General features: G+C 40.4%; 1 protein-coding gene across 1 annotated transcript in view; it reads left to right on the top strand.

The window, feature by feature from the left end:
* The first annotated feature begins 1439 nt into the window (after window positions 1-1439).
* Window positions 1440-16755, top strand: part of UNC13B (unc-13 homolog B) — a 210392-nt gene continuing 195076 nt past the window's right edge. Inside the window, exon 1 of the mRNA XM_054003085.1 lies at window positions 1440-1526. Within this exon, the coding sequence (XP_053859060.1) occupies window positions 1505-1526 (22 nt within the window). The 5' untranslated portion in view covers window positions 1440-1504. The remainder of the gene's footprint in view (window positions 1527-16755) is intronic.

Below are 16755 nucleotides of genomic sequence, written 5' to 3'. Positions count from 1 at the left end.
GCAGGAATATCATGGTTTATCCTTACAAGTGGTTCTTCTTGGTATCTCAGAGACATGTATGTTTTTGACACATTCCCTTCACTGATGCACTTCTGGGCAGCAAACATAAAGGCAGAAAAATCTGCTGTGCAGAAATTAAATCTCCCTTGTCTAGGTGTGAACCTTGGGAAGGTTGGCTGTGTTTTGAAACACCCAAGTAGGAGTCTTGTCCTTCACACTCTCTGCAGACTTTGGGGTTTTAAATATTAACAGAATAGCAATCCCATTATATGACATTTTGCTGTTGAGTTTCAATTTCAGAAATTATTTGCTAGGTCTTCTGTTTGGAACTAGAAGCACGTTCTGCAGTGTTGTGGCTATTTATAGTTTGGGATGAAGCAGCACTAAAAGCATTAGAGGCAGTCAAGAGAAAACTGCTAGAACTGGGCTCAAGGGAAACGACCTCAGGAGGTTCTTTCTGCAACAAGCAGCTGACCTGTGAGTTGCTCAATCAGAAGATGAGAATGCAGACTTTGGAGGGGTCTGAGATAGACTAGATAAGCAGAGAGATGGACTGGATATTACCAGTCACACAAACATGAGGATTCCGGAAACCCTCAGAGCTGGTTGGCCATTGTAGCTGGAAGGGTACTGAGAGAGAGCTTTAAGACACAATAATCACATCTGCTTGTCCTGCTTTTCCCTAAGTGTTTGCTTATGGCTTTTTCCACATGGGGGGATACAGACAACTGTTGCTGTGCTTCAGTCCTTCTTCATCGTCAGCTGAGCTCCTTCATCAGCAGTGGAGATGGGGAAGGGCCTTGAGGGGAAGCTGTATGAGGACTGGCTGAGGTCACTTGGCTTGTTTATCCTGGAGGAGACTGAAGGGAGACCTCACAGCAGTTTACCTCTTCCTCAGGAGGGGAAGCAGAAGAGCAGGCACTGATATCTTCTCTCCTGTGATCAGTGACAGGACCTGAAAGAATGGCCTGAAGTTGTGTCAGGGGAGGTTTTGGTTGGATTTTGGGATAAAGTTCTTCACCTAGAGGGTGGCTGGGCACTGGAACACACTCCCCAGGGAAGTGGTCACACCACCAAGTTTGACAGAGTTCAAAACGCATTTGAACAATGCTCTCAGACACACGGTGGGATTTTTGGGTTGAGCTGTACAGGGCCAATAGCTGGACTCGATGATTCCTAAGGGTCCCTCTCACATTCATAATTCTTACGCTAGCATACCAGAACTAGTCCGAGCACTCCAGCGAAGACACATCCAGGGCGTTCCTCCTGCATCGAGTTCCCTCACCTTTCGGGAGTGAAACAAAAGCCTGAAAAGAAGAGAGGCTAAGCAGCAAAGCCCCGCACCCGAGCGTACCCCGCTCGGCCAGCCGCGGGCTCCCCCTGACGCGTCCCTCGTCACGCGGCCCTGCCCCGGCGGGACGGCCCCGCCCCGGCTGAGGCGCCGCCGCCGCCCGGTGTCCGCGGGGCGGCATGAGGAGAGCCGGGGGCGGCTGCCGGGGCCGCCATGTCGCTGCTCTGCGTGCGAGGTGAGCGGGGCGGCGGCGGCGGAGCGGGGGGACACTCCTGGGCAGGGTTTGGCTTTGTCCTGGGCGAAGTGGGTTTCAGCCTCCCTGGAACGGGGACGGGCGTGCCGGTGCTTCCCTCTTGAGCCGCGGGTGGCCGCGGCCCGGGCCGCCACCTGCACTCCTGAGGCGGAGGTGCCGCATGGCGAGGGAGCAGATGCGGCTACAGGAGCGGCGGTCCCGGCCGGGGAGGTCCGGAGCCCCGGGAGGAACCGTAGCTGACTTTGGGAGTTGGCTCGAACACGAGTTGAATCGCCCAGAGAACGGCGCGGGCAGGAAGCAGGCTGCTGTCACTCCGTATACTCGCCTTAGAGCGTGCATTGTTATTTCACATACATTCCTAATTATCTCCTCATCCTGTTACCGAGCCTCGTCCCCTTGCTGAACAGGTTGAGGGAAGCCGGCACTTTCTCTGCGCAGTGGATTATAGTGCTGTCTCCGGTTTCCCATTTCTTGCTGCCTTGTGCTAAAAAATAATGATAAATCCGTGGGGGAAACCATCTGCCAGGGCTCACGCTACCGGGACGTGTCTCCCTGCGCTGAACGCTGCGGTCACAGGGCGTCCCCGAGCGCAGCCGTGCCCTGCGGCTTAAAAGTGTAGTTTTAATGTTCTCAGCTCCTTTGCCAGGAATGATAAAAAAACTGGCACTGCTGGCAGTTCAGCTCTTCTGTCACACAGGTTTATTGATAACAGCTCCTTTTATCCAGCTGTTCGTCACTCTTTTGAGTCAAAAGCCCTGTGTCGGTGATGGTGTATGATGCCCAACAGGGCATCTTGAGATGTGTTCTTTTGGGGAGAGTGCTGTTTTTGAGGAGTGTTTCTGAATTAAGTTTCAGCCCTTTTATTAAACACATGTGTTTAAGGGCTCAGGAGAGGTGCACAAGTAGAAAGTTCATCTTAAATATGCTTTTTGTACACTTCTGTGTAAACTGTGCAGACTTGTCTACTCATTTTGAAGGTTTTGCCAAAATCTCTTAATTAAAACTGAGTCTTATTAGCCGAAGGATGCTTATGTGTATTAGAGATGGTTTTATTCTTTTTGGTGGTTCATCCTCAAAATGTTTTCAGAGTGTCCTTTAAAGTAAAGAGGGTTTGATACCACTTGAAGCTGATTGTCTTAAGAACATATTTACACACTGTTCACGAGGAATAGTGAAAGAACATGAACTGAATGATTGAGCTACTGAAAGTGTCTTCTCTTTTCAAGGTGTTTATTCTTGATCTGTAGAGTTTTTAGGACAAAATAATTTCAGGAGCCTGGAATGGTGTGCTCTTGTGTTTCATTTATTCTTTGTTTGTATGAAGAGCTAAAGAAGAAATTTGAGGTGGCTGGTGACTTTGTGTGAAGATTTACCGCAAAAATTTTATCTTCCATTTCCATCTGCTGTGCAAAGACAGAAGACCAGCATTTATTTAAATAGATGATACTGAACAACTTTATTATAAGATTGCAATTAGATTAGTCAATTTACTAAGCATCAAGAAATATATTTTCTGAAATAGGCATGACTGAAAGGATGAGCTTATAAGTTCTCATAAGAAGCAACCATCTAACCTGATACAGAAGTATTTTGAGGTAGAGCAGTGTGAAAAACAAAACAGATACCAGGAGCTGAAATAAAACAATTGGGGCAAGGAGGAGGCTTTATTAATTGTTACTTTTTTAAAAAAAAGCCCAACAAAATGGCACTTCTCTTGATTCTTTTGCCTTTCCAGTGAAATGAACTAATCTTGTTGAGACATCAGTGAGCTGTTAGTAAGAAAGTTGGAAAAGCTGTTTTTTTTCCTATTCAAAATGGTACATGTATAGGACTACATAGTTGTGTGGGGTTGGATGGTGTAGAGCTGAGACTAACAAAGAAAGACAACACAAACCCCCACGGAATAAATGTAGATGATTGGGACTCTGTTAATCGCATCTGGATTGCAGTTTTACATATAAAGGAAAACGTGGAAAAAGCCATGTGTCAGTGTCACAAGAAGCCTGCCAGTCAGAAGGATAGTGTTTTAATTTATTGATTTACTTTCCACCCTCCTCTTGAATTATGTACATTAATCGTATTTTAATGAATTGCTAATCTAAAACAGTGCTTAGTGTTTGTGACCAAACACGTCTGGTTGCTGCCTTTGTTCCTGAAAGACCAGCTAGCATATATGTCTTCTTGATGGCAAGTGCTACATTTTTTTTACTGTCTTGGAGAACAAATAATTTTTTGTGTGTGTTTTTTTTCCTTTTTTCCCTTTGTTTATTTGTTTTGATTTGTTGTTTATTTGTTGTTGTTTTGTTATGTGGCATTTTTTGTTTCCTTTGTGTATTTTGTTTGCTTTGTTTTGTTTTTTCCAGAATCATTGAGCTGTGTCTGCCATAGAAATAGGAAACACCTGACAGAAAATGTAAGCTCAGAGGAATTGTGAGTCTGGGCTTCTCTGCAGCAGTTCAGGGGATGTGTGAAATAACTCAGTGGTAATGGGCTGTTGTAGGAGCAAATTAAGGGATTCTTTGGAAGCAGGAAAATATGCAGTGAGTGTAAGTGAAGTGAAGGAGAAAAGAAATCCTGAATATTGAGGCTTTTAGGAGACTTCTTCGTATTTTGATTCCATTGCTTAAGTGCAAGAGAGGTTGCATACACTCCTGTTCTGAGCAGCTGTGTCTGGATTATGTCTGATAATCTTCTCTTGGCATAGTTTGCTTTATTAGTTTGCATTTAGTGTTGTATTTACGAAAATAGTACATATTAAATAAAACTAATCCCAGGGAAGCAGTCTAGTTTTTCACATCAGTCTTGCATTGTTAACTTTCTTGGCTTTCTCTTGTAACTGTTGATTTTAACCCACATCTCAACTAGATAAAATTTCTTTTCCTGATCTTTCCTGTCTCCTGACTTGGTGACGGGAATAACTGCTGTCTCAGCACAGCTTGCAGGGGTCATAGCAAAGTGGACCCGGCTGAGGCTGGATCACTTGGTCACTGGCTCTGTTTGTCATTGTCCTGACACATAGCTCATGCCCTTTCACTTGCTCACTTCTATTGCATCCTTCTTTGTCCCCAGCCCTTGCTGTCTCAAGACTGATGGTTTTCTTCTAGTTTTTCTCCTCTTTGGTTCATAGCAGCTTAAGCTGTGTCTTCACTGTCACTTTCCACCTGATAATTATAATGCCAAGGATGTTGGCAGTGGGGTTCTTCCCTCATCCCTGTGCACAGTACCTGACTTAGTCCCATGAGGTCATAGTGCTTTTGTGTAATGTGCCTTTATCTTGGGGCCTGATCCACAGTATCTGTGTGAGATTTGGCTGCCAGAGTTATGTGGGAGAATGACTTGTGTGAACTCTTGCACTCTAGAATTTCAAGTTGATTGCTGTGTGAAATGACATTGTCTGGAGGTTAGGAATGATATTTTCTTGTTCGCCTAATGTTTATCTTGTGGCTGTGCTGAAGAATTAGAAGAGCTTGTGACATTTTTTGTCAAAACAGCTGGAGTGTTGGAATACCACTCTGAGAACTTAACTGTCCATCCCTATATTGCCAGCAAAATTTGAGTTCCAGTACTGAATTGAACTGTGTTGACATCCAAGTGAAAGAAGCAAAGAAGGAAAATGGAAATGGATGTTAATGATAAAAGAAATGAAAACATGTTCAATCTTGTTGTGTACTTAGAAATACCTATACCTATAAGTGGCCAAGTGAGCTTCTCTTTAAAGGATTTTTCCCCACCTTGATGTAATGGCCTCAACTTACCTCAGTGTTCTTTGAAAGACTGAATGCAGTGCCTTCAACTTTCTGTTGTGCCTGTTCTGAAATAGTTGTAGAATTAAAAAAAACCCCAATCTGTCTTTTTGTAGGTCAAAATGATGAAGAATAGAATTGAACATTAAAAGTAGTAGCAGAAATGCAAGGTTATAACACTAGGATATTAAAATAACATAATGATTCATTTATAATTTGCTGTGTGACTGTTATGAACTCCATTTCTCTAGTTGTCCTTAGTCAGGAAGTTACCAGTGTAGGTAGTGTTGGAGCAAAATAAAGTGCATTAGAAATTTGGGTAATAAGGCTAAGATAGAAGTGTTCTCTACTAAAAGAGCGTTTTTGTGTTGAGAGTTAAGTTTTAGGTTTATAAAGCTGTAATTGGAGAGAACTTTTTAAGATTTCTAGCTTTTTCTGTTGTTCAGTAAAACCTGCAAGCCATCTCTGGCTTTTGATGCACAGGTGATAATTAGATTTTCTGTTTAAAATCTTCATCCTTTCAGCTTTGGGCACTGTTACTGCAAGTTTCAACAAACAGTGTGGAACCTACTTTTTAGGTATTCAGGGGACTATGAACTACTTGAAACCTCCCTATATTTCTCAGTGGGATGAAGGAAAGGTGCAGAGATGCTTCCTGAATTTGAATAGTGTCTGCTTCCTTCTTACCCTCATGGTGTACTTCGAGCTGACTCCTTCAGTCTGGGATCTGCCAGGCCTAACTTGTTAAAGTTGTTATTAGCATACTCTTTTAATATGCAATAAAGTGCTGCATTTAATCTAAATGCTGAAAGAACCTAATTTTATACTCATAACAATTCAAGATCTAGTTGCCACTTAACACAGCAGCATTGAAAGTCCAAGCAAATTAAACTGCTTTTTTAATCCAGGACCTTATTTCAAGTACTTGACTTGAATGCATGTGAAGTGCATATGTCTGATGGCAAATCATCTTCCTATAAATTTCCTTTGAAATTTCTTCCTGCATATTTTTTTGTGCCTTGTGGTCAAATTTTACTGAGTGTTTTGAAAAATACTTGAAAAATCACTCCATAAAAGCTGTTCTTGCTGCTCTTTCAAGAGATCTTGATCTAGAGGGATGTGTCTAATAAGTCTTTCTTTGTTGCTTTTTCATTCTGTTAATTCCCTATGTGGTCTTGAAAACAGATTTGGAGTTGCTGTGAAAGTTTGTAGAGTCTTCACTAACTCTGCCTCTTTCTTATGTTAGAGCTTACTGGTTAACACCTGGCATTTTCTTGGTGTGGAACTGTATGTAAGCAGTTTGCTGTTCATGCAAAGAACAGTTTCTGGAGTTAGGAGTTTAAAAGGTTTCTCTTTAGCACTTGGATTTGCTTTTCTTTGCTGCCTTTACTTTCTGATGGTGCTTCAAAAGTTCATTTAGTAGTGAAATTGCATTTAATATTGTTGTGTTAATCTCATCAACACAACAAAACAAAATCTGTTTTACTTGTATTGTTGGTGTGTGCTTATCTGTGCCTGCTTTAGCCATGTTTACCAAGAGCTTTGCTGAAGTATTGTTGTGCTTGTAAATGGTCACCTGTAAAATTTGGCAGATGCTTTCTGTGATACAGATTCCTATTGTGTAGGTATATCCTGGATGTTTGGATCAGATCTCTTTGCATTTAGAAAAATTTCAGATGGATTCTTTTCTCTTAGGCCCTCCTTACACCCGACTAGGCTGCTGTGCATAATTCTGCTTTTATTATTTGCCTTTTGACTGGCTTCTGTGTCCTGCTTGTGTAAGTGGCAAATGCCCAGTTGAGAAGGAGTGAAATATGGCTGGCTTTGGAACGGGAAACACCACTGATCATGGCCAACCTCTCAAGTGGCTGTCTATTACTGTTTCACTGGACACCTACCATATTATGTCATCTCACACTTTACTAAGACACTGTTCTGCCCTAAGTGTGTTGTGTGTCTCAGAAAATTCCATGTGAGTACAGTTTGGATCAGTCTTTCCAAGCCAGTGCTGAACAGTAAGCATCTTTTTTTTTTTTTTTTTTCCCAGAACTTTAACTCCTTGGACATTTCAGACATTTGTCTGGAGTGCTCAGTGATCTGTAGGTACCTGACCTCCTATAGGTGTGCTCTGAGTGTCACCTTGGGTGTCATACTCTGCTTCTCTTGGAGTTTCTTTTCTAATCTCTCTGGATGCATTTAAAACAAAGGCCACTGGGCTACAGACTACTTCAATTAGATGCAAGTTGCAGTTTTTTAGACCTTCTAATTTCTATTACTTGTACATCAAATAATTTAACATTATCTTCACTTGCCATGGGCTGGAAAGTACCTTATCTCATAGGTGCTTGTTTCTTCCTGAGCATGGGGCAAGTGTTTATGGGATGCTTAATGCTTTTTCACCATCAGCAGTCAAATCAGCTGATGAGTTGGGAGGGCAATACCCTTGTTGGTGTTTTGTCTCTATTCAGATTTTTTTGTTAAGTCTCTTGCTTTTCCCTGCATTTAACTTTCTACATCTTGGACCACACAACCTGTGTCAATATAGTTTATTTCATGTATTTTACCATGGATTTATAGATCTTTGAGGTGGAGTGGAATTCAGCTGTCCTCCTTGCTTGAGCAGTAGTGGCTTTTTGGTCCCCTGGAAAACACCTAATAAATGATTCCTGAATCTGATTATGACAGTTTTGGTTTGTATTTATTCTTCTCAGTCAATTGGTACTAATTACTCTCAACTTCATGAAATTTACTCCCTCTGAAATGTGCCTTGTGTATTGCTAGGGATTGTTTTTGGACAGCCCATGTTTTATTTGATTTGATCACAGCTACTGCAGGTAACTATTAAATAATTGTTTTATAGAAGAAAATGGGAGTGGTGATCCAAAACAGTTGTTCTGCCTGACAGTTGTTGAGTTGGAATGCTATTTGCAAGTTTTGAAAGAACTGAAGTAATACTGACAGGCATATGAGCTTTTCAGCATTTCTCTGTTTAACTGTCTTTATATGAATACTTCTGTCTTCTGTGATGAGCAGATTTCAGCTCAATGCATTATGTGCATCTATGTGTCTCTTGCAGCTGGGAAGAAAGCTTCAAGTCTAATCCAGATTTTAAAAAACCCAAAAAACTGAGAAATCTCTGATTGTTAATTTCATGAAAAGATGCAAATGTGATTTACCTGGTGCATCATAAACATTTAATGTATCTCTAACACATTAGAGACATCTAACTCCTTCACCAGGCTTTCAAAATAGATTTCTTACTGTCCTTTTAAGCTATTTTCCCCTTTATGAACTTTGAATAATTGAATAATTACACTTAAAAATAACAAAATGTTGAGTACTTACAGATCTTAGCAGCCTTTCCCTCCTTGTGTAGTGTGGGGTGCAAGAGACCAGCTGTGGCTAGAGGATGAAGTTAGATGATAAGTCCTCAGCTGAGGAATTTTTTTGACTGATGCTGGTTGAACTTACTAAGCACCATATTATGGCTTGGATTCATGTCCTGCTGTTGAGGAAAGTGGCAAGGAATTGGAGCACAGTACTGGCAGGAATGCTGCCTCTCTGATAGCTACGTGTGGGCATCCTAAAAATGAAAGGGAATGCTGCCAGCTAATAGTTGTGGCTTAGTTTATGATCCCTCTGGCATGCTGCTCTCGAGTGCATGTTCATCCTTTTGTCAGATGAGTTGGGGTGGGATTTGGACAGAACTGTGTGGGAGGTGGGTCCATGCATTCAGCATGGAAGCATATGCTGAGAGAGGTTCAGTTCATGGAAACCCTCTGCGGAGAGAAAATGAAATTTTGGCAGTGTCAGATATGAGTAAATGTTGCCTGCTTTGTTTGCAGGATTTACTTTTGCTGGCCACACAAAAAGTAAAAATTAGTAAAAATCTTAAAATTGCTGGGCAGGATGAATGGGGTAGGAACTATGTGAAAGGAATTAAAAATCTTGATTTTGTTCCCTTTCGGATTGCCTGTGTCTGGGGAGTCGGAGCATTAAAAAAACATAAAGAAGAAATGGTATTTCAACAGCTTTGTGTTGATTTCAGTTTCTTGATGCTCTTCCTTGCAGCTGAACATACTGTATAAATGGAAAGTGAATTGGACTGGGATGTCTTGTCTGATGCAGGATAAGAGGAGGTGTCTTGTTCGGGATAATCTCTAGCCTAAAACTGTTGGCGAGTTTGAAAAGAAATTTGGCTTCAAGCCTTGACCATGTCCCTTTAAGGAATACTGGTTTTAACCTTATTACTTAAAGCTCTTGTGACTTAACTCTCTTAAATCTTTACAACCTAAATGCTCTGCTAAACAGACTCCAACATATCCACCACAGAGACCTAATTATTAGGTATAAAATAACTGCAGAATTATGCTTCTGAGTCTCGGCACACTTCTATTTTCTTTGCTCAGGCCAATGTAGTAATACTCAGCTTAAAAAACATGATTAAAAAAAAAAAAAAACAACATGCTTTGTCCGTTCACTTTTGGTTTGCTGCTCTGTTCAGGCAAAATCTGCACAATATAACCAACCTGCTATTGTCTTTGTTGGCATCTGCTGAAAGGATTTTGGACCTGGAGCTAGATTTGGTGGCCCATGAAAACGTTCACTTTTCTGAGCTGTTGTGGCAGCACAATGCTGCAGTCCATGTGCCAGGGATTCAGGTGTGCTTGGATAAGGCAAAGGGAACTGTAAAGGAACTGCATCACCTGGAACCTGTTCTGAAAGATATGTAAGGCTTTTGTCCAGCATCATTACCAAACTCCGTTTTTCTCAATCCTTAAGTACTTGAAGGGCCAGGAGTACAACTTTAGTAGAAGCGTCTCCAATCTAAGGAAAGGCACACCAACTTCTGCTGTTCTGATGCTAAACTTAATAAACTTCTTCAGCATGAAAAGCAGAAGTTTGTCACATATCATAATAAAGCTGATGAATATGTCAATACTGAATTTCTAGACAGAAGCTTATTAGAGACATTTTCCTTTCCTAAAGACTTGTACAAACTTCAGAAAAGGTTTTCAGAAAATGTTCAGGGACTTCAGATTTTCAGTACCTGTGGTTATTTGCTTGTAGTTATTACACACTCTTCTATTCCAACAACCTCAATCCTTTGCAAACAAAGTCCTTGTGGAGTGTTATAGCTGCAATTACACACTGGAGAGCTACAAACCCCTGTTGTGGAAATCTTCAGTAATTACTTTTTCCTATGGGGCCAGGAGTACCAGACACATGGTACCAAAGTAGTTTGTCAGCTTTGTGTGAGGAAGGAATTTGACTGCTGAGTAAACCATTACACACGTTGTAGAAAATTATTGTTCCGCTTTTGTTCCCTTTCCAAATTTCATATTGGAAAGTGTTATTCTTCATTGTAAGATTTCTTTAAAGGCAAGCAGGTAGTGTTCTTCAGGAGATTGTTTGGCCTCTTCATGCATGTGGCTTGTCTTTGAGAGTCAGATAGGTCATAAATTACTAGGAAGCTGAGATTGCCTTTGTTTTTGGATTTGGGATTTCTAACCTTACCAAAATCATAATGCCATTTCACAGATTAATAAAGTCATGGTTTTAAGTGAAATTCTCAATATTTTGTGGTTCAGACATCCCCCAATCTTGAGCTCCTGATCTGAACGTAAACTTGTAGCGTGTGATTTGAATTTGGCATGCAACGTGGATATGGATTGGTAGGAAGGGAAAAATGGACATGAAACAATAATTTTATCTCAGCCTTTCCCACCTGGTATAACTTGCTGCATATGCAGAATTTTATTAGATTTTGACCTATTAAATTAAGTAAGTGGAGTCTGCATATGCTCCATTTTAGTAGGAGATTTTTTGAGGAGATTAACTGCTTAGAAACTCCATAGTTATAAGGCCAGAATGGCTTGTTGTAATGATCTAGTCTGACCCTCTGTAATACATAATATTTTTTAACTGTAACAACCTAGAGTCAAACAGAAAACTATCAGATTCTGAACTAAAATTGATGAAGGATTTTCTATGGTTCTTAGTAGCTTTATGTTTATTACCATACGTGACGAACTTCTGCTCTTTATGCTGAAGTGGTTTACTAGCTTCAGCATCCGAACAGCAGAATCTGGTGTGCCTTTCCTTAGGTTGGAGAAGCTATTATGAAAGTTGTACTCCTGGCCCTTCCAGTACTTAAGGATTTGGAAAAATGGAGTTTGGTAATGTCTGTTACTTGAGTAGAGGCAAGTGGATGTTATATTATGAGCAATCTGACTGTAATGACATGTGTTTATATATTTTTCCACAGTTAAAAAGAGGTCAAGACATGCCATGACCTAATAGATCTGCGTGTTAAATCAGTATATTGTTGACACTTTTCCTAGGTTGGGAGGATTGTGTTTTACCAGAGCTCGACCAACAGACCTTTCACTTCTGTTGTAAACTTGAGTTTGAAGTTACTGTTCTACATAAACCTGCCACTTTAGTCAAAGATGTAGAAACATGTTCAGGCTGTATTGGAGGAGTGTAGCATGTGACCGAAATTTTAATATATATGACCTAACCCTGTGCATGCTTCCTGAGGGCCTGCATTATGTATTTCTTTTTCTTCATAGAATGTCAGGGAAGAGCTAGTGCTGCACATGAAATTGGGGTTACCTGATCCATGACAAGTGCTACAGTTTTATGAAGTAAACAATGTAAAACATTTGAATTAATAGTGCTGAGTTAGTTTTCTTAGAGGGTGCAAACACATTTGTGTTATAAAGCAAAATGAGAAGCGTGTGGCTAAAGGGTGGGAAGGCTGTTAGTTTAGGACTCAGAACTAGTCCTCAAAAGGTTAGCAGGAGTCACGAGGAGTGGGGGTTATGAGGGAAACAGTGATGTTGGAAGGGGTTTCCTACTCTAGAAAGAGAGGAATAGAGGTGACTGGGAAAATTCCACTGTGGTTTGGTGATGCAAAATTGTAAAGCAGCATTAGTGTGGATAAAAGAGAACCAGCTGGGCTGAAATTGCTTTGGGAAGAGCTAAGAGATTTTGCTGTGATAGCACAAGAGATACACTTTACGGAGTCCAGGATTTAAATGTGGGTAAAATTCTCGTAACATGGCTAGAGCAAAGTATTTCTGAGTGTTCTCACTGTGAAAGACTGACTCCCCACACCAGAGAATATATCATGGTTGGTTGTTCATGGGGTACAGGGAGCTGTGTTATCTGACAGTGACAAAAGCCATAAAACTGATGGAGTGAACTGTAGTTGTGACTTTGAGAGGCACAGAAGATGCTTCAGGGAAGTTGGACATGGAAATGAACTCCAGTTTGAATGATCACAGCTGAAGCTAAATTAAGGTAAACAGATGAACATGTAGGTTAGTAATTGTCAAGCCTCCAGGGAAGCTGAAGAAGCTTTTTGGTGAATTGTGGAGGTTGGTAGGAAATTCAGGGAAGCTACAGGGGTAAATATTAGCATCTCAAATAGAAAAGGCTCCACCTAGAAATTACCCCAGAGCTGATGATTCACCTGTTCATTACATCAGGATATGCTGAGCAAACAGACAACCTCTGAGAGGTGTGGGCAAAAAAACAGTTTGTAGAGGAAGGTGTGTGTTGAGGATCAGAAAGTCCAAGGCTAAGGCAGGGGCTTCCACCTCAGCAGACAAGGTGGCATCTTGCAAGTGGTAATAAAACAGGTAACAGAAGGTGCTTTGGTCACAGGAAAAGGGGACACAGTCATCCTCCACAGGGGGAGGAATCAGACTTCTCTGCATGGGGACAGGGAGTTGTGTAAAAATGGGCTGGGTATGATCCCTGGACTATAGGATTGTTTCTTATGAAACTGAAAATTATGCACAAGAGTGGGAGAAAAACTTTTAATATCCTGCATTTGAGTCCAGTAGTCTGTATCCCAGAGTGCTGAAACATGGAACACTTTGCATCTGAACTCTGCCAGCAGAAGTTTAACTGTGGCTGCAAACAAGCTGTGGCATTGCCCAACTGGAGAGGAATAGATGTGGTTTCTGTGGATAGGCAGGAAGATAAAGGAGATGAGATGAGTGATAAATGTGGGTAGATACGGATCTTGACTTCAAAAGCAGGTAGGACTGTGACAACATGGAAAGTTTAAAGTAAAGTGTTAGGAGAGAATAATAACAATTTTTTAGACAAGGTGGAAGCAATGTGGAAGGGTATTGTATGAAATGTGACACGGGTTTGCAAGAGGAAGATTGTTCTGAGCTAGCTTCTTGTTTCTAGATGAAAGTATGCATCTATTTGTACTTCTGCTATATCTCACAAATCCTATAGCAGACTTCTTTTTAAAGAAAATTTGAATTGACAAAAGATATGCAAAGGTATAAGGAACTGGCTGTAGCAGAAGCTAGTAATTGCTAAGACTAGTGGGAGAAGTCTTCCACTTGTGTCATGGCAAGAAAGAATACAAATATGTGTGTCAAAGCTGTTCTTAAGCGAAGTCCTAATTACATAGTAAATTTTGAAGCAAATAAATATAATTCAGGAATGATTCAGTGACCCCTGAGGAGAGTGAGAATGAAAATGAGTTGATGTTCTGTAAAAAATTATACACTTAGAGGCAAATGACAAGCATTGCTGAGAAATGTGAAACTTACTGAAAGGAGAGATGTTGGGGAGTCCTTGTGTCTCTGCACCATGCTTGTAAACAGAAGCTGATGGGATCTGTGACTTGTGTCCATTAAAAACATCAGGAAATTAAACATGGAGTGAGGAAAAACAGGGAGGGGGGAGTAGTGTTGACATAAGATACAGAAGGTATACACATGCCATTAATTAACGTGTTGGGTGGAAAGTACGAATTATTTTGAATGGTGTAAGTGGTCCAGGTGTTGGGAGAAGCAGCATTAGTGTTGGACCCTTCCAGTCTTGTGATCCTCACTGCACTAACTTGTGATGTGAGTTACTGTTCTGACAACTAATTGCTATAGACAAACTGTATATTAAGGTAAAATTTTGATGTAGCATCTTCTTTATTTATAAATCTTAATCGTAAGGGGAAGAACCTACATGTGAAGGAACTTGCTCATTTTACTCGATTTTTACTTAAGGCTGTTTATTTTGTTTAATAGTTTTGACTCTTACGCCTGGGGTATTTTCACCTTATTGTTTATGGAGGTCCAAATGCAAGCAAGCAGCATGGCTTTCAGGAGAAGAGTCTTCGGCACACTCCTTATCAGTAGTAAGACCTTGTTATGATTGAGTTCTTTGTATACAAGCTGTTATGAAACGGTATTTTGAAAAGTATTGGCACATGAGTGCTAATGTGTTTGTGAGGTGCAGCTCTTTTAGACAGCAGTCTATCTGACCGTCCTGTTTCTGCAATTTGTGAGTGTCCTCCAGGAACCAGTATTGTCTAAGCAGTTTGTGAATGTGAAGATTAAAATCAGAATGCCAGAGGTACAGTTTGCCAACAGTGGTTTTTTTATTAGGTCTCCTGTTCCTGCCTGGAATTCAGTTACACCATAACTCATAACAAGTTCTTTTACTCTTCCTTAATTGTCACAGTCAAACTTATTTCTGTCTCCTAGATACTAATATTTTCTCTGGTTTGTGTAGCCAAACAGGTAAATATTAAGTAATATAATAATAATATTTTATTAATACTTTACTTTAAAATATTTTTCATGCTAGACCAATCTTCCTTCATTATTTGGTGTGGAAAACACAGGTGCTGTTTTTCCTGGAAGCTTATAATTTACTGTAGCGTGGTGGGATGTTTTTGCTTAAAATAAATAAATAAATAAATAAATAAATATATATATATATATAAAAGAATTTACTGAATCCACCACAAATGTGCTGTTGCTTTATTTTTGAGTTTCTCTTTTGGTGAATATGCTATACCACTGAAATTGAACAGTGATATTTGTTAGTACCTTTTTTTTTATTTAAGTGCCTTTCAGGACAAGCTTGTGCTCAGACCTGCTTCACAGGTAGCTGTGTTCCAGTTGGCTGAGTGCTTGTAATCCTGTAACTTAAATCGAAACTACCAGAAAATAGACCAAGGCTGTGATTAGGTGGCAATCACTACTGGTGTGGTTAGTCAGCAACTCTTTTTCCAGGGTGCATCTTGTTTACACTAAATCTGAACAGGGAGTGTAGAAACCTGAGTCACTGGGTAGACTGTTCAGGTGACTTTTATTGACAGGAGAAAAGCACACACCAAAGGACAAGCACACAAGTGGTTTTGTTCTGTCATTTACGCTCTTTCCTCTTTGCTACCACAGTACTTGTGTCTTCTAGCAGCTGTTACCTTGGCTGTGACCAGGCTCTGTGATTTGACCTAATAACTCTGGCAAGATTCTAGTAATTTAAGTGGCTTTTACCTCTGTGTACAATGTCTGAGCAGAAGCTGCATGTGCTCTGTGTCTTGGAAGAAATGATTCTGCAGAGAGATGTATCTTTTTTCAAAATAAATATACCTACCCACCCCCTCAAACCTGAAGAAACCAATTTCTCCATTCATCTGGTTTCTGAATAACTTTTAAGGGTTTTTAGTTTTGTTTGAAGTTTTAAAATAATTTTTATATTTGTTCTTTGATTTTTATCCCCCCACAGACACTTTTATTGTAAACTAGTTGAGCTGCTGCTTTGTCATCAGTTTACCAGTCATCGGACTGGCTCCTTGCAGACTTGATACATTATCAGTCTATCTCTTTTCCTGCCTTCTGCTGCAAGGATATGGCTTTCATTATGCATATTTCCTTAGTCTTTGGCAGCTGGAGGCATATGTGAGTTGCTATCTGTTTTGTGTAAAATTAAGTAGTATGGGTTTTGTTCTCTTAATCAATTAAGGCATTTCCAGTAACTTAAAATAATATATTTCTGCCACTAACTTAAAATAATGTATTTCTGAACCTTGCAGAATTTGAAAGAAGGGCATATTATGCCACTGAAAATTGTAAGCCTCCTTTACTACTCAGTCCAGTAGTACATATCTTATACATTTAAAAATTCTGTAAGATTTGGTTGATGTTTATTTTTTCTCCATGATAAAGCACAGATTGAGGAGTAGGATGCTGTCTTTCCTGATCATAAAACAGTTAAAAGTTCAGGAGAAATCTGTAACCTGTAGGGAACCCCTTGAGGCAAAGTACCAAAGGACAATCTAACAGAATGCATCTTCTGGGGAGTCAGACACACAATAACTCACTCTGGTACACTGCACCCAATCTGTTTTTTGACTAATAATATTAAGGTTGCAGGAGACTATTGGAGAGGTGTGGCAGCTTGGATTACTACTTAGTTCACCTCTTGGTTGGGGAACCAGGTCGCCTGACAGAGCTGTCTGTGTTGCCAGCGTCAGGAGGATTAATCTTTTTTAATCTCTGTGATTTGAATAAGAGATTTTGTTCCTGTCCTCACTGCTCAGTTCAAAGCAGCTGCTGAGCAGAAACTTCAGTGGATCTCCAGAAATGTGTCTGTGTTGGTCAACTCAAAAAGGAAGAAATAGATGTTGCAAGGATTTCTCCTAGCTG

The sequence above is a fragment of the Vidua macroura genome, chromosome Z (assembly GCF_024509145.1).
Source record: "Vidua macroura isolate BioBank_ID:100142 chromosome Z, ASM2450914v1, whole genome shotgun sequence".
Taxonomy (NCBI): Eukaryota; Metazoa; Chordata; class Aves; order Passeriformes; family Viduidae; genus Vidua; species Vidua macroura.
This window is presented reverse-complemented; position numbering and strand designations above follow the sequence as displayed.